This window comes from Leiobunum rupestre, chromosome 4, assembly GCF_980474605.1.
Source record: "Leiobunum rupestre chromosome 4, qqLeiRupe1.1.hap1, whole genome shotgun sequence".
NCBI classification, from domain to species: Eukaryota; Metazoa; Arthropoda; class Arachnida; order Opiliones; family Sclerosomatidae; genus Leiobunum; species Leiobunum rupestre.
This window is the reverse complement of record NC_143387.1, coordinates 53,070,956-53,093,129: the sequence shown is the minus strand read 5'-3', so window position 1 is coordinate 53,093,129 and position 22,174 is coordinate 53,070,956. Positions and strand designations below refer to the sequence as shown.

Here is a 22,174-nt window from a genome sequence, read left to right as displayed (position 1 = left end):
TGGTCCTTATGACCACTGACCCCCTAGCATATGAATTATTAAACTGGTCCTTATGACCAGTGACCCCCTTGCTTATGAATTATTAAACTGGTCTTATATAAAATGTTCTGATGTCATTTATATGCCTAAAAAAACATATACTACATGTTTAGAAGTTAGATTATGTTGGTAACATTAACTTAACACGTATTTAAAATAGTTAACTTTATTTTACGAGTACGACCAGAATAGTAGAAGACGCTCGTAATTTACCGTATTATCTCTCTTTCTCTAGGCCCCGTAACTCCAGCGTCCCCGGTCCGTTACCGCGTAGCCAGGTAGCCTACCGTACTCGGGGAAAGCGAGACTAGAGGATTGAGGGTTTGAGGCCAGAGGGGTGTTAGATAGTTCGACTCGTTCGAGGGATGCGAGCGAAGGGACTCTACATAAAACCTCGACGGGCGGCCCCGGCGGTAGTAAGAGGAGTCGCTGTACATAGAAATCCAGTGAAAAGGGAAATCCAAATTGATATAAACCTTGAATTAATAGGTCATATCCTATTATTTGGAATTATTAAACTGGTCACCTTCTGTTTTTTTTGTTATTATTTCGAATTAATAAACTGGACACGGTGACCAGTGACCCCCCAAATTTTGAATAAATAAACTGGTCTGATCAATTAATTGACCACCTGACCACCGTTATTTCCAAGGCTGGTCCCAAATGACGAGAAAACGTTATCATTCTACCCGTGGCGCCGTCTATCTCTCAATGGTTCGTTCAAATAAGACGCGTTTCAAGCAAAAAGATTTTTTTCTTCAAAATAATGGATGGCGCCACGGGTCATATGATAACGTTTGCTCGTCATTTTAGAGCAGACGGCACATTCGTATTTTTCAAAAACTTGTTTCGCGGGGAGCAGATTTGATTGGATCTCTAGATTAATATTCCCAACTCAATGAAGATTACCGCATTAAGGCACCCCTGTTTTTGACCGGGAAAATTCATCCCCCCCCCCCCGCGCATGTATGAAAGCGGAGATGGGCAGAATTTGCAACGCCATCTATCCTTCCTTTGTTTACATCAAATGACAGTTTATTTTCCAAAGGGCATAATGTATTTCATTTCACCGCGCGTCGATGGCGCCACGTAATCTGCCCATCTCATGGCTCCCTACATTAGCGAAAAGGGGGTCGGCACTCAAGGGGGTCTCGATCAAGAAGATGTTTGAAAAAATTTCTGTACGAGTTAAAATTGATGACGTCACCCAGATGAGCCTCCGTTGATTTTCAATACAATCTCATCTGGCTGACGTCACGATTTTACCTAGCAACGCAAAAGCCGTAATATTTTGATAAAAAACCACGCGATTGAGGCAACCTTATAGTTCCCTTTTTACGAACCTTGGTCGGCACTCGCGGTCAACTTCGCCAGATACAATAGTGCCTCTATTTCTTTTCTATCTCTATGGGTAGAGAGCCAAGAACAAACTTAACAACTACGGGACCAAAGACTAAATAAGCTATATAGTCGTTGTACGGGACTTTGCTTAGGTCGCGCAGCGTTGCCAGACTGATGTACGATCCCGATCGTATTGGTACGATTTACGATCCGGAGTTTGGATTCTGTAATTGTTTTAGTTGTCGAACTTGATAGCGAATCGAAGACGATCTCGAACGTCCACATAGCGATCGAGATGTGGTATTCTGTAACTCATTCGTCACGGGAGATGTCGATTTTCTATAAAAGGATAGAAGTCGAAAGCTTGTTTTCCACTGACGCGCGCTAGGACGCGTTTCTCAGTTTTGAAACGTTCAAACGTTTTTACGCGCGTAAAGAAAATAACATTATGACGCGCGCTAGTGGAAAACAAGCTGAACGCGTGACGGAATTTTTTAATAGTTGACTAATGAGATCGAGGATTTTGGAAATGATTGAGAGGGAACTTATTTTCAGCAATTCTTATAACGGTATGTGTGACTGTAAATTTGATAGCATCATCAAATATAATTCTGACGTACAAAAAATAATTAAATTATATTAAATACCCACAGTATTTATATTTATGAAATATAATATTAGAATTATTATTATTAAATTACTTAATTAATTTTAAGAAATAAGCTTGCAACAACCAAAATGTTTACAATCTAAAAACCTATATTAAACTAAGAAATAAAGAATTTCGTGATTATAAACTTAATTTAACTTAAATTAAACTTACGAAATAAATTCAAAGTGTTTATGCCGATTTGGAATTAGTTACAAGAATAACCCGTTAAGTATGAGTAAGTTAATTCGCTAATTGTTTTTTTAATTTATAATTAACTGAATTGAAGAAGTAACTATTTAAAATTGGTAACTTAATTTATTTTAAATATAAATAATTGGAAAGTAATTAATTACTAATTATCTTCTGACGTTAGTATAATTATATATAACGCGTTAAGTAAATGACTACATGTAATTTATAGATAATTGAATATCGGTAAACCACCTAGTTTAATTAATTACTGATTGAATGAGCTTGATTGTAGCTTGCCTTTGAAACTAAGTACCCGTATAGTTACAGCTAATTGTAATTTATGGATTAAATATTTCGTTATATAAGTAATCATTACTAATCATATGAAAGGTAATCATCAACTTTTGGAGCTATTCCACAATTAACTTAAACTTAAGTTTAAAAACCCAATTTAATATCAATAATGTGTTTTATGATCTAAATAATTTAAATTTACTTTTCACATTAAGCCCTTCAATAGAAAAGCTCGTAGTTTGTTACTAATTCCAAAAGTTTATAATAAATTTCTGTTATACGTTAATATTTTATAAATTTAATGTCTAGAACATGCCTGCTTAATTTGTAGATGAGCTGAAACAAGCGCAATCGTATTTTTCATGAATAACGGCGATTACGTGATCGAAAAACAGGTTTTCTAATTGAAATATTCCTTCTCGAAACGAAGTTGACAGCTACAACCAGCAGGTCGAGGTCGACTTCGAGATCTCGCTCGAAAATCGAGGGTTGGAAAATACCATTTTTGCTATTTTCAACATGTAGCTTCTATCCAAAGATTATATTAGACACCAGGAATGCTTATCATGCCGTATGGCGTATGGTAAGCTCACTATGACTGCTTTCGCCCCGCCTACAATAGAAAAAAATCCCATTCGCGCGCGCTTCCCTCTCACGTTGTTGTTTGTTAAGTTAACATAGAGACGTCAAAAATACCGTCAGTCATATAAAGACGAAAATCTGCCGCGATAAGCATTCCAAGTAGAGGTATGAATTCCTGTAGACACTTAGGCCACGTCTTAGGGTTTATTCTTTCGTCTTTTGAGGGCTTTTTGGTGAAATCATAGCGGTGCGAGGTTGAGTGTCACCTCGTCGATATAAACTTACAAGTTAGTTATGAAAGGATTTAAGAAGGCTATGGTTGAGAACTGATCTTTAGCAAAGGTTATCTCCCAGATTCCCACTTCGGCACGGTCGTCCCGTACACACTCTTGCGGTGGATGCGTGATAATTTTCACCACGAATCTGAAATATTATCATGTGTTTTTCCGTACATAAAGATCAGCTAAAGCATACGACATAAAAGGTTTAATAAACTGTTTTTTTTAATAAATATACGATAATCACGCTCTTGGAATCTGGCAACGCTGCCCAGCGTCTTCAAAATGAGTTAAAGGGCCACACCACCACACCGGCGATTGAATTTGACCTGTTTCACGCGCTAGTTTTCAGAATAGGATTTATCGTATCAAAGATAATTTAAACTCGTACCCTAGATTCGAATACTGAGAGCTTTCCCATTGACGGTTTTGTTACGAAGCGTTTACCCTTTTCCGGTACGTGACCTCAGAAAAATCGGGCTCCATCGGTTGTGGCACGGCCAACTTCGATCACGCGCTGCCGCGCTATATAGTGCGGCAGCGCGTGATTTAAGTTGGCCGTGGTTGCGGTAAGGCGCAAACCATGGAGCGAATTTTTTCTGAGTTCCGGCGGGAAGTGGGTAAACGCTATCGGCAACGCGGGAGAGAGTGATTTCGAATCTAGGGTACGAGTTTAAATTATCTTTGGTCGTATTTGCAACCAAGTGCTAAATTCGGGACGAATTTTTCAAACGTTGGTTTGGCCCTTTAAAAACGAGAAGCAATCCCAGTTGTCCTCCTATTTTAATCTTTAGTGGCACTATTTCGGCAGTAAATATAGGAATCGTACCATCTTCCTAGGTACCATAACATGTTAACAAAATAACCCTTTTGTGTTCATGGTATACTACCATTTTTTATCTATCCTAAATCAGACGACGTTATCTCTTTGCATCTTCTGATTGGCCCACTAGTGATGGCTCGAAATTTAAACTTGAAGCTATGGTTCGGTTAAAATTATTATTACTTAAGAGAAATTGATAGTTTTTAGAGTTTATTAAGATACTATATATTTTGCCTATGATTTTTCTCAAGAGAAATAAAGCGAAAAGGACTACAGCCACCGTTGATTTGCAGAGATAAAACGTTAAAATGTGGAAAAGTAAAAAAAGGAAATTTGTAGGGGGAAAAACTCAAAATTTATAAGAAGGAATGAAGTATTTTAGTTGGAAGTAGCCTGTAAATTTAAATAAATTTCAGTTTTTTCCCCTCAAGAGAAATAAACTAGTTTTTATAGTTAATTTCCTTTAAAAGAACAATCATATTTAAAGAAGAAATAAATCCAATGAGAGTTCTTTATGAAGAGCCTTGAATTGAACTGTGGAAAAGACCTTACAAATAATACACAATTTATATTGTTTTTAATTGAAATGTGTATTTCCTAAACTGAATTGTGAATCTTAACTTAATATTTATAGAAACTGGAAATTACAAAATTTTTCTTAGGACTTGGTGTATCTAAACATGAGTCAAAGTTTCACTTTCTCCACATTCCAGCCGAATAAAATCTATTATTTCTATCCTCTTCTCTTCAACTACCTCTTTAACAATCATATCTGGATTATAAATAAAGTCTTGATGTAATAATGAAATTTCATTCTTTTCCAGAACAACTTCTATCTCTTCATCATCAGTTTCTCTTTGAAGAAGTTCTGTTTCTTCTTGCTTCTGTTTGGCTTCTACTTCGGCGGGGTCATGTGGACGATTGATTACTAGAGGGTTCATCCCAATAACTTGCATGCAAAGCTGGTGTCCTATATTTTCATCCAGTTGCCCAGCTGATTTCACTGCGATTAAAGACGCATATGTGCCTAATAAACAATGTTTCAAGTTTAGCATTATTTCTTTACAGCGTCATTAACACATGTACCAGTTAAGGTGGAATCTACTGATTTTTCAGTCTCAGGAAAGGGATGTACTGCTCCCGCCAATTCAACAGTTTCAATGCACTTAACCAACAGCCCACGCTTCAACTTAATGTTTTCTCCAAGGTGAGATATTGCTTTGGCCACTTGATCTATCATTTTCGTGTTATCATGAATTAGTTCACCAAGTTCGGTAGATGTTATATTTTGCTAAACATAAATATAGGAAAGTTGATATATATTTTTTCAGTTATCCAAATTATTGAAATATTTGAAAAGGCAATGTATCAGGTGATCATTTTTAATTATTTCCCTAGTCAAAGACCATTTTAATGATCTTCTAATATAAATATTATACATAAAATATCCTGGATCAACTATTCTACAGGTTTTGTCTACGAAACTCAATAATTTTGGAACTTTGATTGATTCTCCAAATACATTCAGTTTATGGGGGAGTGAAAAACATTAACCAGGCTGCTGATATTGCATTGATGTTTATACGACATCACAAATGGATACTAGGCTAAATAGTTAAATGTATAAATGTCAGTTACTAGCTTGTGAGTGTTGTAATAGCAGGCTAGTCTTACCCAGTGTTCTTGAACCTCAATTAATTTTAGTTATTGACATGCCTCTACCATTTACCTAAAATAATTCAAACAGAAGTGTTTTGATTTTGAGCTTAAGTACCAGAATGTTGGTGATATTAATCAATAGTAACCTGGCCACCTGTTTAAAGGTATTAAAAGTCGCTCGATGACTTGGGCCTAAGGTGATGCCTTGGGTATTAGCCTAGCTGATTATAATTATTGTTTAAAGATCTCTGAAATGCTTCTGAATGAAGTGAACATCAACTTTTTGGGGAATAAATAATGAAAATTTTGACTGAAACGTCGTATTATTTCATACATCCTTATTTCAAACACTGACTTGAGACACTACCTTAATCACTTGTCCATTTTGGATGTTTAAATTATTGGAAAGTTGGTTGCAACAGGTTTTTGAGATAGTTTTAACTAGTTCTTTAAAATAATTGTTCCTAGCCACAAAATCAGTCTCACACGCTACCTGAAAGAACCAAACATATCAAATTTGTTATAAGGTAAGAGATAAACTTGGTCATACTTCAACTAGTGCTGCTGTTTTCCCTTGCAAGTGAAGACCAATAAGTCCCGAATTCGCTGCACGAGTTTGTAGTTTGATAGCTTTCTCCCAACCTTCCTTTTGAGCTTGGTCCTCTAGCCATTTCTTTGCCTTAATTATACAAATGTATTACAAAACGTTGTGTCAAAAAAAGTGTTAAAATATACCGTAAACTAGAACGAAGATATATGGGGCTTACCATTTCCAAATCCATGTTATTTTCATCTAAAGCTTTTTTACAATTGCTAATGCTATGCCCAGTGGCCTTTCGCAAAGTAGCCAAATGCGTTTTACTACTGTTCTGTAATACATTTTTAGTAACGTGTAAAAACCTACATTGAATGTTTAAAAGTGACTGAATCATTTTTTTCAATCGGAAATTAATTGTTTAATTTTTATTATTAACCCCAATTGAATAAGGGCCTTGCGTGGTTTCTTGACACTTGATAGTAGCAGACGATATTTTCAACCATCAGTATTCGCTAATTTTACAACCAATGACGATTCGTATTTGACAAAAAAATGACGTGATTTTCTGGAAATTTCTCGTTCTCGAAGCATGCTTGCTTAAGTTGCTTGACGGTTTATCGTATGGTGATCGTTTCTATAATTTAATTAAAATGTCGAAATTATTGTGTTATAATCGCGGCTGTGGCGCGGATTTTGATCCGAATGACAATAAACAAGAATCGTGTACGTACCACCCAGGCACACCCGTTTTTCATGAAGGAATGAAAGGGTGGTCTTGCTGCCCTAAAAAGACAACTGATTTTACGGAATTTCTTAACATCAAGGGATGTGCAAAAGGCATCCACAATAATGTGAAACCTGTAGAGCCAGAGAAACCTAAGGTCAGTAGTTAATTTTATGGAAATTTGAAACTTTTATCGCTGTTTAACTAAAGTTGTGTTTCTTAGGTCACGAATGAAAATATCCCTGATAATGTGATTGAACAACGGCCAATTACTAAACCACAAGTCTTCATGGAGAGACCTAGTGGTGATGTTCCTTTAGAAAGTTTGAAATTCTCGATAGCCCCATCTTTGCAGAAAGAGCTTGAGAAATTAAAGAATGAAGACAATAATTCTCAGGATGAGAATCAGAGCACTGAAATTGCAATCGGCACGTCTTGTAAAAATGGAGGTTGCAGGAAAACCTTTGAGAAAGAGACGGATAATAACGAAACCTGCATGCACCACCCAGGATCCCCAGTTTTTCACGAAGGAATGAAATATTGGACCTGCTGTCTTAGGAAAACTTCAGATTTCAACAGTTTTTTGGAGCAGGAAGGCTGCACAGTGGGAAAACACATTTGGGTGAAGACCAAATCAACGGAGGAGTTGAAGCAAAGCTGTCGCTATGATTGGTTCCAAACTGGGGTTGATGTTGTCCTTAATATATATGCCAAAGCTCCCATTCCCCAAGAATCCCAAATCGAAGCTAACAGTGTGAAATTGAATGTTCATATTGTATTTGGAGCTGATAGGAATACATTTGATTTAGCCTTAAATTTATTTGGCATCGTTAGTGTTGTCAACAGCAGCGTGTTTTTCACTTCAAATAAAGTTGAAGTTAAGCTTAAAAAGGCTGAAGCTATGAGTTGGTCTTATTTTGCACTGCCCGATAAGAAGGAAAATAAGAATAAGGCAGTTGTGCAAGAGAATGAATTAGATATTGATTCCTTGGTAATTCATTAAATTATATTAGTGTTAGAAATCCCACATTTTGCATTATAAGATTGTTTTTCATTGTAGTTTAAATTTTGGTTTTTTTTTGACGTTGCTTTTTCAGTTTTTAATGAATTTATTGCCTTAATGATGTATAAAAATAAATATTGTTCTGACGTTAAATATTTCGTTTTATCCATTTCCACCATAATCTTTAATCTTATGGGTTTTCCATTTTTTTTAAACTAACGTTCTATGGGATTTTACAACGATTGCTTTTTGTACTAAAATAGTTCATCTTTGCCGATGTAGATGTCACTACCTTTTCTAAAAAACGCGTTCAAAGAAAAAATCGTGTTTCGTTAAATGTGTGTCGCGACTCGCGAAAACAACTTAGCTTGTGCTGGATTTTTCATGGTTAACATTTTGGCTAGGTATGTAAATTATCCCTCTTTTACATTTAAATAAATGCGTCTTTTTATTAGATAAGTAATTATATATCAGTAAAATAAGTATAAAATCTACAGGGACGCGGTTTCGAAAGTGACTTTTCCCAAGCCTTTGCGCGTATTTCGATGCGTAACAAGCTGCTTAACGATGCTAGTAGTAAACCGCGCTCCTCAAGTGCATATTTATTCAAACTGGGAAAATGGGTGGTGTGTGTAATTTTGCGAAAAACCAAGAGCCCTCTTGGTTACTAGCTAATTTATCCTTAAATTGTACAAATCACTTATGAAAGACTGGCTTTTATTAAATCTTTGAGCCCAAGCCATTCATTAACGTCAATTTGACGTATCCCTATCCCGACCTCCGCTTATGAAATTCTACAGACTACCAATTTTTTATTCCCCCAAGGACAAAACTACGGCCTACAAAATGTTTTACAAAATATCGGTCTAAAATTAAAAGCCATATTCGAAAATAATGATAAACTTAGAATTAGATCAGGAAACGAGTACCGCGTTTGTATTTGTTTAAATCGCTAAATTTGAGGTTCTATTGAAAAAGACGCGTTCCATATTTTTGCTAATTCACAAGTTTTGGGCGCCGAACAAAATGTGGTTTATTGGCTAAATTGTTAGGGGGCGCAACAATCGCTCTTATCTGGGTCGTCACGCGAGTTTCCTATTATTAAAAACCGCTTTTAAAAAATTCTTGGCATTATTTGAATTGTGGTAGTGGCAATACGTTTGTAGCTCCGAGCGTTTCCAGACGATGCAAACCTGGATTATAACAAAATATTTGAATAGCGCCCACAGACTGATCGTCTGGAGTTTTTTGGACACAGCGTCTTCATAATTTTTTTCGAATCTAATATAGTTTCCTTGGTCTGAGGAAAACAGTTAAATTTTGGTACTTCGCTTAATCAAAATATGCTTGGAATTAAAAAATTTTTAGAAATACTTACAATTCTCTTCAATTAGTCCATAGTCATTCTCCCTAAATATAAATAAATACATTCTTTGTTAAACAAGGCTATTCAGCTTAAAGGGAATGCGACATCGAACGCGCATCCTAGCACGTACTAGCAGATAATTTTCGATATAGTTTCTACTCCCTTTAAAATTCCAAAGAAACCCCCAGCTGTTCATATAATAATAATAATCAGCTAGGCTAATACCCTTGGCACCACCTTAGGCCCAAGTCATCTAGCGACTGATACTGCCTTTTAAACAGGTGACCGGGTTACAATGCGTAGGAGGGTGGTGGCCAGCCCTTCATGCCACGCGAGCCAACAGCTCCCTAGACTAACTATTACCGTTAACCTCAGGGAACAAGGGTAATTGGGAGTTTTTATCCCTCCAGAGGTAATTGGGCGCTGTTATCCCTCAAGAGGTAATTGGGCGCTGTTATCCCTCAAGAGGTAATTGGGAGTTGTTATCCCTCAAGAGGTAATTGGGAGTTGTTATCCATCAAGAGGTACTTGGGCGTTGTTATCCCTCAAGAGGTAATTTAGAGTTGTTATCCCTCAAGAGGTAATTGGGAGTTGTTATCCCTCAAGAGGTAATTGGGAGTTGTTATCCCTCAAGAGGTAATTGGGAGTTGTTATCCCTCAAGAGGTAATTGGGAGTTGTTATCCCTCAAGAGGTAATTGGGAGTTGTTATCCCTCAAGAGGTAATTGGGAGTTGTTATCCCTCAAGAGGTAATTGGGAGTTGTTATCCCTCAAGAGGTAATTGGGAGTTGTTATCCCTCAAGAGGTAATTGGGAGTTGTTATCCCTCAAGAGGTAATTGGGAGTTGTTATCCCTCAAGAGGTAATTGGGAGTTGTTATCCCTCCAGAGGTAATTGAGAGTTGTTATCCCTCCAGAGGTAATTGGGAGTTTTTATCCCTCCAGAGGTAATTGGGAGTTTTTATCCCTCTAGAGGTAATTTGGTAGTTTTTATCCCTCCAGAGGTAATTTGGGATTTTTTATTCCTCCAGAGGTAATTTGGGATTTTTTATTCCTCCAGAGGTAATTTGGGATTTTTTATTCCTCCAGAGGTAATTTGGGATTTTTTATTCCTCCAGAGGTAATTTGGGATTTTTTATTCCTCCAGAGGTAATTTGGGATTTTTTATTCCTCCAGAGGTAATTTTGGATTTTTTATTCCTCCAGAGGTAATTTTGGATTTTTTATTCCTCCAGAGGTAATTTTGGATTTTTTATTCCTCCAGAGGTAATTTGGTACTTTTTATTCCTCCAGAGGTAATTTGGTAGTTTTTATCCCTCCAGAGGTAATTTGGTAGGTTTTATCCCTCCAGAGTTAATTTAGGAGTTGTTACCCCTCCAGAGGTAATTTGGGAGTTGTTACCCCTCCAGAGGTAATTTGAGAGTTGTTACCCCTCCAGAGGTAATTTGGGAGTTTTTATCCCTCCAGAGGTAATTTGGGAGTTTATCCCTCCAGAGGTAATTTGGGACTTTTTACCCATCTATAGGTAATTTGGGAGTTTTAGACTTTTTACCCATCTATAGGTATTTGATAGTTTTTAGACTTTTTACCCATCTATAGGTATTTGGTAGTTTTAGACTTTTTACCCATCTAGAGGTAATTTGTTAGTTTTTCTAGAGATAATTTCGCAATTTTTATCATATAACCCGGCCACCTGTTTAAGGCATTAAAAGTCGCTAGATGGTTTGGACCTTAGGTGGTGCACTGGGTAATTAGCCTAGCTGATTATTATTATTATTTTAAATAATTCCAGTGTGTTCCATTAATAAGTATAACATAAAAAAAGCCAAATTACGAGTAACTATGTTTGGGGTGAAATCTCGCGTGAAAAACCAACAAAGGAAAGAAATGAATCCAGATTTTCCGGCCTTCGCGGGATTTTTCCTGTTATTAAAAAAAATGATGACTGACTGCCATCCAGTCTGAGTCTGGCGACTGTGCAAACGGCTCCAGCAACTGCAACTCGCAAAAAATAATAACTTTGTTTTTAGCTGGGCTCTCTTTGTTGGAAATTGTTTTAGATTCTCGAGCACGTACATTTGAGGGGGCTACGTAGCCTTTATAAGGCTCTTTTTTTATTTCCAGTTGTTCTTTTTGAGAGGGGTCAGAGATAGGAAAACGTTTGTCACGTATAAAAGTCCTTTTTGGGTTGCCTTGATAAATAATTTAATTGTCCCCTTGTAATGTAGCTCGTGATTTTCACTAGTTTGCTATTCCCCCTTTATTGTTATTTTTGTTGTACCAGAAGTAAATTATAATAAAAGTAAATTACCAAACTGGCCCCAAAAAGGTTTTAAAATTCTTGATGATAGTATAAAACCGCTAATCGCAAATACTAGAGAGGTTAAGCAGAGCGCTCTAGTGGTTTGAACGATAACGTTGAGGTTCACGTGATATAATAATAATCAGTTAGGCTTAATACCCGAGACACCACCTTAGGCCTAAGTCATCAAGCGACTTTTAATAATAATAATAATAATAATAATAATCAGCTAGGCTAATACCGAAGGCACCACCTTAGGCCTAAGTCATCGAGCGACTTTTATAGCCTTTAATTCAGGTGGCCGGGTTACAATGCGTAGGAGGGTGGTGGCAAGCCCTGCAAGCCACGCTCCCTACATTAACTATTACCGTTAACCTTAACCAGTTTTTGTGGAAGGGGAAACCGAAGATCTCGGGGGGAAAACCCCTTAAAGCAGTGGGGAGATAACTTGCAAACTCAACACAGAAGGAGTTATTCCGAGTTTTCACCCAGTGCCACAAGCTGGGATCGAATCCGGCTCCTCTTGCTGCGAGGCGAAAGTGCTAACCACTCCGCCACCCCACCGGGTTACAATGCGTAGGAGGGTGGTGGCAAACCCTTCATGCCACGCGAGCCAACAGCTCCCTACTCTTAACTAATACCGTTAACCTCCGCAGTTTTCTTTTGCTGTTTATTCTTCGGAGTTGGAAACTTTTATAACTTGAAGACGACGCCATATTTCTGTCGAGATAACGTGAGATAATAATATAATAATAATAATAATAATAATAATAATAATAATCAGCTAGGCTAATACCCAAGGCATCAAGCGACTTTTGAAGCCTTTTAATTCAGGTGGTTCCTTTTCTAGCGACGTGCTTTCTATCAATCTTAAATAATGGTTTAATTTGAAAAGTTCCTAAGACTTGTATATTATAGACGAAATCGGAGACACATTTAAAGTAAAGCAGGGTACATGTAAACAAATCTTGGTCTTTAGACAATGCTCACAGTCATACATAAGGCGCGTCATTTTCACGTTCAAATAAATACATTTTTGGATCAAATAAAATAATAATAATTACGTGAAATATAATATAATTTATACCCTTTAGTAAATGCAGTATATATGTTGATATTTTTATACTTAACCTAGATTTTATCGCATTTAGGAAAAGGTCAGGGAATTTTAAGAATTTGTAATAAGTCTTGGAATTTTAATTTATTTTGAAATCTTTAAGAAGGTGATAAAAATTTCAAGTTTGACAATATAACCCGAAAAATTACTTTTTCATTGAAATATATAAATTGAAGTAAATTCAAAAAACCAAAATATGAAGTTAAATATATATATATATATATATATATATATATATATATATATATATATATATATATATATATATATATATATATATATATATATATATTAAATCTTTAAAAATTAAGACATATTTGTTTTAGGTAAAATTATGATACCAAATTATATAAAACTTTGAAATTTTAATTAAACTCCAAAAATCAATAAAAATCCGATTTAAATAAAAAAAATCGATTTGATTTTTTTAATCAAAAAATTGCCTGCCAACCCTGTATATTAATAACAACATAAGTAACATAAAAGAGTAAGGACGACACATCCTCTTTTTACGTGAAGTTTCTTATCGGACGTTGCTCCGACACTGACCAGCTCAGTGGCGCACCCAGGATTTTTTTCGAGGGGGGTTAGGGATAAAAAACTCAAGTTAAATTATATAGGGTTGGAATAAAACGGATTTTTTTTAAATAAAAGTCCAGTATGGTTAAAAGCGGATATAACCGGTGTTTTAAACTAGTTAAAACCACTAATTAAAAAATTCTCAAATTGACCGATTTCAAAATTACCTTTTTGCGCGTGACAGTGTAGCAGGTTTATTTACCCGCTTTTATACCCTAACATGGCGGCGTATTTTCATATGCAAAATGAATTTTAAGATACCCCAATTGCTTATATCTAACCCTCATTGAGACGACGTAGCAGACGACAAAAAGTGAAGGTTAAGTTTTAGTTTCGTTTTGGAATAAAAAATGCAAAACATTGTATTCTGAATTTTTTATTTGAAATAAATAGTATTTAAAATTTTAAATATTTCTAATTCATTTCTCAATATTTTTTTATTAAAAAAAAGTGGTTTTCACCATAAATTTTTTCTGAAAGAAAATCAGTTCGGTAATAATGGTTTTTTCCAATTGTCATACTTATTATTACGATGTTACTTATGATAGCGTTCGAATGAATCGGTATCGTCCATAAATTGTAGGTTGTAGGTTTGCAAATGAAATCGGCCGTGCTTTAATCGGTTCATCTCCATAATCTCCAGTCGAGCCTAATAATCGGAGTCGATAATTTGCATTTCATTTGACGATTTTCAGCGAGGTTGAAACGATTTTCGAAGCCAATATCCCCTTTTTCGTCGATAGATGGCGCCTTTTAATGCAATTCGCTACTCTAGGTGGTTTTGGCCCAATATCGTATTTCAATTTGTTTCAGATTCTACTTAACGCCACCAGGTGATTGACGCTAGTTACGTTAAAAACAAGTCGAAGAACGTGCAGACAATTTAAGGTGTAATCTATTATTATATTTGAAGTCAACTTTTACCCTCCGTTATTTTTACACCAATTTATTGTGCATTTTGAGTTATGGAGAAAGGATTTTGCATTTTAAATTGTGCATTTTGAGTTATGGAGAAAGGATTTTGCATTTTAAATTGTGCATTTTGAGTTATGGAGAAAGTATTTCGCATTTTGAAGAAGTAGCAATGTTAGTTCAAAAGTCAAAACTAACTAAATTCCGTTAACTTTAATTAAAATTTAGTTTACATTACCGTTTCAATAAAATTATCAATCAATTTGTCAAGAAAATAAGCGTAACGCGTTAAATTTAATTAAAATTTAGTTTACATTACCGTTTCAATAAAATTATCAATCAATTTCTCAAGAAAATAAGCGTAACGCGTTAAATTTAATCAAAATTTAGTTTACATTACCGTTTCAATAAAATTATCAATCAATTTGTCAAGAAAATAAGCGTAACGCGTTAATTTAATTAAAATTTAGTTTACATTACCGTTTCAATAAAATTATCAATCAATTTCTCAAGAAAATAAGCGTAACGCGTTAAATTTAATTAAAATTTAGTTTACATTACCGTTTCAATAAAATTATCAATCAATTTGTCAAGAAAATAAGCGTAACGCGTTATCAAAAACATTGTTAAATCAAAAACATAAATTAAATTCCGATTAAAAATAATCCAATATTCCATACTGGAAATTAGCGCCTGTTGAAAACTGACTTAATCCCTCGAAGATTTTCGTTTTATTTTTATACTTTTCTCGTAAGAAATCTTATAAACTTATGGTAATGAATTTAAGACGAAGTTACAATGTTCCAATGGTGGACTATAAAATCCCAACGGAATAAATTTTCCAAGAAATCCAATCTCTCCATCAAAATATCGCAGTGGCCGGATCAAGTGGGCATCGGTGCTCGCGACTTCTTGTTGATTCGCATTGTGTCCAGGCTGGACGGAGGAGTGCCCCGAAGGGACGTCTTCTCCATTTCTTCTGGAGGGCTCCGCAAACAGGCGTTGCCAGCGAGCGGAGAAGGGCAAACAACATTAACCTCACGAAGAGAAATCCTCGCAACGAATCAAGGAGTGGACAAACATATTTTGCGCCGCGCGTGTTCTCCCATTACATCGACTTCTACTTAATACCAGCCATCATTTTAAGTGTCTTGTTGTTTGCGACGGACAATGAAATTATCAAAGTAACGTAGCTTTCTTTAATGGTATGGCTCCCTTTTTTCCTCAATACATTCGAAGGACCATGATGGGGTTATTGTTTCACAAGCCAGTCTCTTAATTACGTTGTTTTCTCGGTTAGTAGTTCCGCGGGACGATGGCTTTACTGACGGGTTTGTGACGAATTTGATTATGGCCTTATTACGTAAGACAGGCCCCCAAATTAATACTTGAGCATCCCCAACCCGACCAACCCTAAAAAATCGATTGCTCAAATACCAACTAATATCATATAACATCGGTTACCTGTATTTTTTAGAGGTCGGTAACGGTTAATCATTATCCATGTTTAAATTGATTTTTTTCGGGAAACAAATGTAAACAAAGAAATTTACCGGTTAATATTTCGGAAAATGATTAAAAAAACATGTGTTATTCGGAAAATTTGAGCTTTTATCGAAAAAACGTCGTTTTTCCGAATAATTTTACAAAGGACATCGCACTTCTTCTATGGGATTTGGCTTTCGACAGATGTTTTTCAAATTGAAACATGTTGTTAAGCTTGATCAAAGGAGCAAAATTGTCTATTGCCATTTTTCTCTAGCTCCTATAGCTTCTCCGGTATCAGTGGTCAAAAGTGGACAAAACTTAGTATAGTCTATTTGTTAAAAGGATTCACGGCCCATCGGTTAGCGTTCTACGTTCGCGCGTCGGTAGTCCGGGCTCACTATCAATAGAGTTTTCATGCCAAGATTTTTACACCTCTACTTCATTGTTCATTATTTCTTTTCTCGCAAATAATTATTCGATGAATTTTCGTACGTGGAATTACTTATTATTCAATATTTTATGAGCAATAATAAAATAAAACATACCATAAAAGAAATACTTAAGAAATCAGAATATATATAATTAACTGTTTCGTTAAATCCCACATTCAACACTCGCTGATAGGAAAGAAACAGTCACACCATCGATTATAGTCACACAGTCGGTTAAAGTCACGGTCACACGACAGTTAAAACTCAATATTTAACCAAGAATGTATAAATAAATTCACTCTTGATTTATCTATTTATTTACTTTGTTCGTTCATCGTGCGATCAGAACGAAACCAAATCCGACGCTCTGTTTTGGGAAGCATCCCGAATCTTGGCAAGAAAACTCTATTGATAGTGAGCCCGGACTAGCGACGCGCGAACGTAGAACGTTAACCGATGGGCCGTGAATTCTTTTAACAAATAGACTATACTAAGTTTCGTCCACTTTTGACCGCTGATACTGGACAAACTATAAGAGCTAGAGAAAAATGGTAACGGACAATTTTGCTCCTTTGAGCAAGCTTAACAACATGTTACAGTTTGAAAAAATTCGGTCGAAAGCCAAATCCCATAGAAGAAGTGCGATGTCCTTTATCAAAAAATTAATCGGATAATACAGAAATATAAATTACTTGATCAAAACGTACGAAAAACTTTGAGAGCTTATCTATTGAATAAAAGTTAACCATCCCCGACCTCTAGTATTTTTAATAAAATATTCTGTTTTCAACGAAATCAAAATTCATAAATTAAAAAATAACAAATTTAAGCCAGTTTCGGTGTATTTCCTAATTTCAGGAGTTGGAGTTAAGAATTGCGATTTTTAGTATCAAGGCAAATGACACTCCCCGAGTTTTGGCGGCTGGTTACGGGCCGGACGGAAGACGCGTTTTTGTTACGTCACTCGTTGATTGTGACCGGGAAAGTGTCCTGTTGGTCTTCGGAGGGATTGAATTATACCCGCTCATGTGTTTAACTTCTAAAATAAAATCTTGAAACGGTTGCCCATTGAATAAATTCCCTTTAGGATTTTTCAAGTTACACGAAGGTCTACCAATCACCCGAGTTTGAACAAAATCGGTGGGTTACACTTCGGCATGTCTCCTTGTTAGTTGGCACTATTTTCACTAGTTTCGACCATAAATTTACTAGTCAATATATTTTAACTCATTGCTCACGGAAATGAAGAATTACCCAAAGCAAATATACTAGTGTTGTTAATTTTCCGCAAATCGGAAAAATAAAAAATTGAAACATAAATTACTTTTTAAGGGTTTTTAATGTTTTTAACTTTTTATCGATATAAAATGTCTAATAAGTAATAACAGTAAACATACTACAATACATTAATAGTGTTACATTGTTAATCAGCTTAAAGCTAGTGTAGAGGTTTAGTTTTACTTTTAGATTTGAAAAAATGAGGCGAAAATGCCGCTTTATTTCAATCTACAAACGAAATGAACACTTTTTTAAATTTTAATCGAAAAAATACGGAAAATGTTCTGGAAAAAAGGCTTCGGTCATTTTCCGACTTACAACACTAAAATGTACCAACTATTTTATTAATCTAGAAGATTATAACTTTGGTTGATAGTAAAACATTTAATATTCTTTGAATCGTGTAACTTTGTGAACTTTTAATTTCTTAAATCTGCCATTTGGAAGTTGAAATGTAATATCGAAGACGCGGATGACGGCGGAGAAACATCTGTGTGCTAATCAAAGACAATACTTTTGATTAGCACACAATGAAAGGGAAATTTCCAAATGCGGGTTTCCAATCGAGAGAACGGCCCTCTGTCAGTCGCGTCATTAACGACTGTTCCTATTGAAAAGATCTTGTTAACTCGGGCCCAACCCGACGAGAAGGGCCTCAAATTGGGGCCTAATCGCCGAGCCCGCTTGTCAATCTGGTCGTGCTTTGAATTGGATCTCGAGATTTCAATCAGCGACGATTATGGCGCGGATTCTAATTGCCCTCTCATCCCGAGTTCTGCCGCCCAACGATCACGTCCGCGATATTCTATATCATGTATTGAGAACTACCGATTCTACTCCGTCGTGTACGAATGCGTTGTAATGACAGTTGGCGCGCGCGTAGGGGGGAGATGCTAATATGCAGATTTATCCGCGGGGGGAGGCTTAATTTGCGGCCAATTAGCTTCTCGATTGAGCGACGTCAGCGAAAGAATTAAAAACTAAATATGATGATATTTTTTCCACGCAGTGTTGGGCATTTCCGTCTATGAGCCGCTCAGCTCACTCACCGCTCGCACTGGCTAGCCAAATATCACGCATTTTTGAGCGGTAAAATGAGCGCTCCTCTCTTTTCGCTCTTTTTTGAGCGGTAAAATAAGCGATCCTCTCTTTTCGCTCTTTTTTGAGCGGTAAAATAATCTCTCCTCTTTTCGCTCTTTTTTGAGCGGTAAAATAATCGCTCCTCTCTTCGCTCTTTTTAGAGCGGTAAAATCGGCGCTCCTCTCTTCGCTCTTTTTTGAGCGGTAAAATCGGCGCTCCTCTCTTTGCTGATTTTAGAGCGGTAAAATAAGCGCCCCTCTCTTCGCTCTTTTTTGAGCGGTAAAATCGGCGCTCCTCTCTTTGCTGATTTTAGAGCGGTAAAATAAGCGCTCCTCTCTTCGCTCTTTTTTGAGCGGTAAAATCGGCGCTCCTCTCTTTGCTGATTTTAGAGCGGTAAAATAAGCGCTCCTCTCTTCGCTCTTTTTTGAGCGGTAAAATCGGCGCTCCTCTCTTTGCTGATTTTAGAGCGGTAAAATAAGCGCTCCTCTCTTCGCTCTTTTTTGAGCGGTAAAATCGGCGCTCCTCTCTTTGCTGATTTTAGAGCGGTAAAATAAGCGCTCCTCTCTTCGCTCTTTTTTGAGCGGTAAAATCGGCGCTCCTCTCTTTGCTGATTTTAGAGCGGTAAAATAAGCGCTCCTCTCTTCGCTCTTTTTTGAGCGGTAAAATAAGCGCTCCTCTCTTCGCTCTTTTTTGAGCGGTAAAATCGGTGCTCCTCTCTTTGCTGATTTTAGAGCGGTAAAATAAGCGCTCCTCTCTTCGCTCTTTTTTGAGCGGTAAAATCGGCGCTCCTCTCTTTGCTGATTTTAGAGCGGTAAAATAAGCGCTCCTCTCTTCGCTCTTTTTTGAGCGGTAAAATCGGCGCTCCTCTCTTTGCTGATTTTAGAGCGGTAAAATAAGCGCTCCTCTCTTCGCTCTTTTTTGAGCGGTAAAATCGGCGCTCCTCTCTTTGCTGATTTTAGAGCGGTAAAATAAGCGCTCCTCTCTTCGCTCTTTTTTGAGCGGTAAAATCGGCGCTCCTCTCTTTGCTGATTTTAGAGCGGTAAAATAAGCGCTCCTCTCTTCGCTCTTTTTTGAGCGGTAAAATCGGCGCTCCTCTCTTTGCTGATTTTAGAGCGGTAAAATAAGCGCTCCTCTCTTCGCTCTTTTTTGAGCGGTAAAATCGGCGCTCCTCTCTTTGCTGATTTTAGAGCGGTAAAATAAGCGCTCCTCTCTTCGCTCTTTTTTGAGCGGTAAAATAAGCGCTCCTCTCTTCGCTCTTTTTTGAGCGGTAAAATCGGTGCTCCTCTCTTTGCTGATTTTAGAGCGGTAAAATAAGCGCTCCTCTCTTCGCTCTTTTTTGAGCGGTAAAATCGGCGCTCCTCTCTTTGCTGATTTTAGAGCGGTAAAATAAGCGCTCCTCTCTTCGCTCTTTTTTGAGCGGTAAAATCGGCGCTCCTCTCTTTGCTGATTTTAGAGCGGTAAAATAAGCGCTCCTCTCTTCGCTCTTTTTTGAGCGGTAAAATCGGCGCTCCTCTCTTTGCTGATTTTAGAGCGGTAAAATAAGCGCTCCTCTCTTCGCTCTTTTTTGAGCGGTAAAATCGGCGCTCCTCTCTTTGCTGATTTTAGAGCGGTAAAATAAGCGCTCCTCTCTTCGCTCTTTTTTGAGCGGTAAAATCGGCGCTCCTCTCTTTGCTGATTTTAGAGCGGTAAAATAAGCGCTCCTCTCGTTTTCTTTTCGCGCTCTTTTGAAAAAACATTTTTGCCGCTCAATTTAACTCATAATAACAAAGCGCTCACAATGAGAGGAGCGGTGCCCATCACTGTTTCCATGTTTGTTCATTCCAACAATAAGCATCAGCGAAAAATATCCGCTTTGGGAAGAATAACAAGTTGTCGCCCGAAACTGTTTTCATAAAGTGCGCTATCAAGGACTCTTGCACCTGAAGTGTGGGTGTTTCATATTTGATAGTGCCAAGTTCCAACTATTGGGAATTGTTTTATTAATTCTGCTCTTCTATTTTAATTTTAGCTTTATTTATCATTTCTTGATTTCGTGTTAATTTATCATTTCTTGATTTCGTGTTAATTTATCATTTCTTGATTTCGTGTTAATTTATCATTTCTTGATTTCGTGTTAATTTATCATTTTTTGATTTCGTGGTAATTTATCGTTTTTTTATTTAGATTTCGTGTTAATTTATCATTTTTTGATTTCATGTTAATTTATCGTTTTTTTATTTAGATTTAGTGTTAATTTATCATTTTTTAATTTCGTGTTAATTTATCATTTTTTGATTTCATGTTAATTTATCGTTTTTTTATTTAGATTTAGTGTTAATTTATCATTTTTTAATTTCGTGTTAATTTATCATTTTTTAATTTCGTGTTAATTTATCATTTTTTAATTTCGTGTTAATTTATCATTTTTTAATTTAGTGTTAATTTATCGTTTTTTTATTTAGATTTCGTGTTAATTTAACATTTTTTTATTTCGATTTCGTATTAATTTATCATTTTTTGATTTCGTGTTAATTTATCATTTTTGGATTTCGTGTTAATTTATAATTTTTTGATTTCGTGTTAATTTATCATTTTTTGATTTCGATTTCGTGTTAATTTATCATTTCTTAATTTCGTGCTAATTTATTATTTTTTGATTTCGCGTTAATTTATCATTTCTTGATTTTTTTAAATTGAGCTAATACCCAAGGCACCACCTTCGACCACATACATAAGCAATGTTGTTTGTGCGTGATCAAGTAACAGGTGGCCGAGTTACAATGCGTAGGAGGGTGGTGGTGTTAATTTTTAATTTTTTGATTTCGTGTTAATTAACTTAATTTATCATTTTTTGATTTCGTGTTAATTTATCATTTTTTGATTTCGTGTTAATTTATCATTTTTTGATTTCGTGTTAATTTATCATTTTTTGATATCGTGTTAATTTATCATTTTTTGATTTAGTGTTAATTTATATTTTTTTTGATTTAGTGTTAATTTATAATTTTTTCATTTAGTGTTAATTTAGAAATTTTTGATATCGGGCTAATTTAGAAATTTTTGATATCGGGCTAATTTAGAATTTTTTGATTTCGTGTGAATTTATAATTTCCACTTACATCCTTCAGTAGATTAGCTTGAAATCGCTATTGAGAGTTTTGGTGAAATTTTGTATGACGTGAAACATTGTTATCACTTCTGAAGACCCTTGATAGGATACGTTGATGATAATTTTTAATTTAGCAATTTTCCGTACAATTTCCATTCAACTGTAATTTTGTTTACCAATATTTGATGAAATGAAATTAAGCAACTCATCGCAAACGTGTAGGGAGAAAACTAAAGGAGTGTAGACGTAGTTTTATTCTGTACAATCTACACCCCTACAAGCTCCCTCGTTCACGTTTTCAAAGAGGTAGCCTAAGCTCTATATGCAGTAGCGGCGCCAACAATAGGCCGGGGTAGGCCTGGGCCTACTTGGAATTTTGGTAGGGGCCTCCAAAAGTCGTCTTAAGGGGCCT

At 36.1% G+C, this 22,174-nt stretch overlaps 3 protein-coding genes across 3 annotated transcripts in view; 2 read left to right on the top strand and 1 right to left on the bottom strand.

Moving 5' to 3' along the window:
- Positions 1-4,629: 4,629 nt before the first annotated feature.
- Positions 4,630-15,123, bottom strand: mEFTs (elongation factor Ts, mitochondrial). Its single transcript, XM_090173237.1, has 6 exons — positions 15,115-15,123; positions 6,628-6,796; positions 6,411-6,539; positions 6,228-6,353; positions 5,288-5,492; positions 4,630-5,228 (listed from the first exon to the last, which is right to left on the bottom strand). Exons 2-6 carry the CDS (start codon positions 6,790-6,792, stop codon positions 4,876-4,878), a joined length of 978 nt encoding a protein of 325 aa, XP_090029363.1. The 5' UTR covers positions 6,793-6,796; positions 15,115-15,123; the 3' UTR covers positions 4,630-4,875.
- On the top strand, positions 6,851-8,278 carry mora (cysteine and histidine rich domain containing protein). The gene is made up of 2 exons (XM_090173236.1): positions 6,851-7,279; positions 7,346-8,278. The coding sequence occupies exons 1-2, from the start codon at positions 7,049-7,051 to the stop codon at positions 8,123-8,125; spliced, it is 1,011 nt and encodes a 336-aa protein (XP_090029362.1). The 5' UTR covers positions 6,851-7,048; the 3' UTR covers positions 8,126-8,278.
- LOC149948252 (uncharacterized) overlaps positions 8,442-22,174 on the top strand; it is a 152,779-nt gene continuing 139,046 nt past the window's right edge. The window contains exon 1 of the mRNA XM_090173228.1: positions 8,442-8,529. The gene's annotated coding sequence lies outside the window, so the exon portion shown is untranslated. The remainder of the gene's footprint in view (positions 8,530-22,174) is intronic.

Coding starts and splice junctions, on each gene's coding strand:
- mEFTs (XM_090173237.1), bottom strand. CDS start 6,792: ATGATTCAGTCACTTTTAAACATTCAATGTAGGTTTTTACACGTTACT. Junction 6,540..6,627: donor ATAACATGGATTTGGAAATG/GTAAGCCCCATA, acceptor TGTATAATTAAG/GCAAAGAAATGGCTAGAGGA. Junction 5,493..6,227: donor AAAATGGACAAGTGATTAAG/GTAGTGTCTCAA, acceptor ATTTATGTTTAG/CAAAATATAACATCTACCGA.
- mora (XM_090173236.1), top strand. CDS start 7,049: ATGTCGAAATTATTGTGTTATAATCGCGGCTGTGGCGCGGATTTTGAT. Junction 7,280..7,345: donor TAGAGCCAGAGAAACCTAAG/GTCAGTAGTTAA, acceptor TGTGTTTCTTAG/GTCACGAATGAAAATATCCC.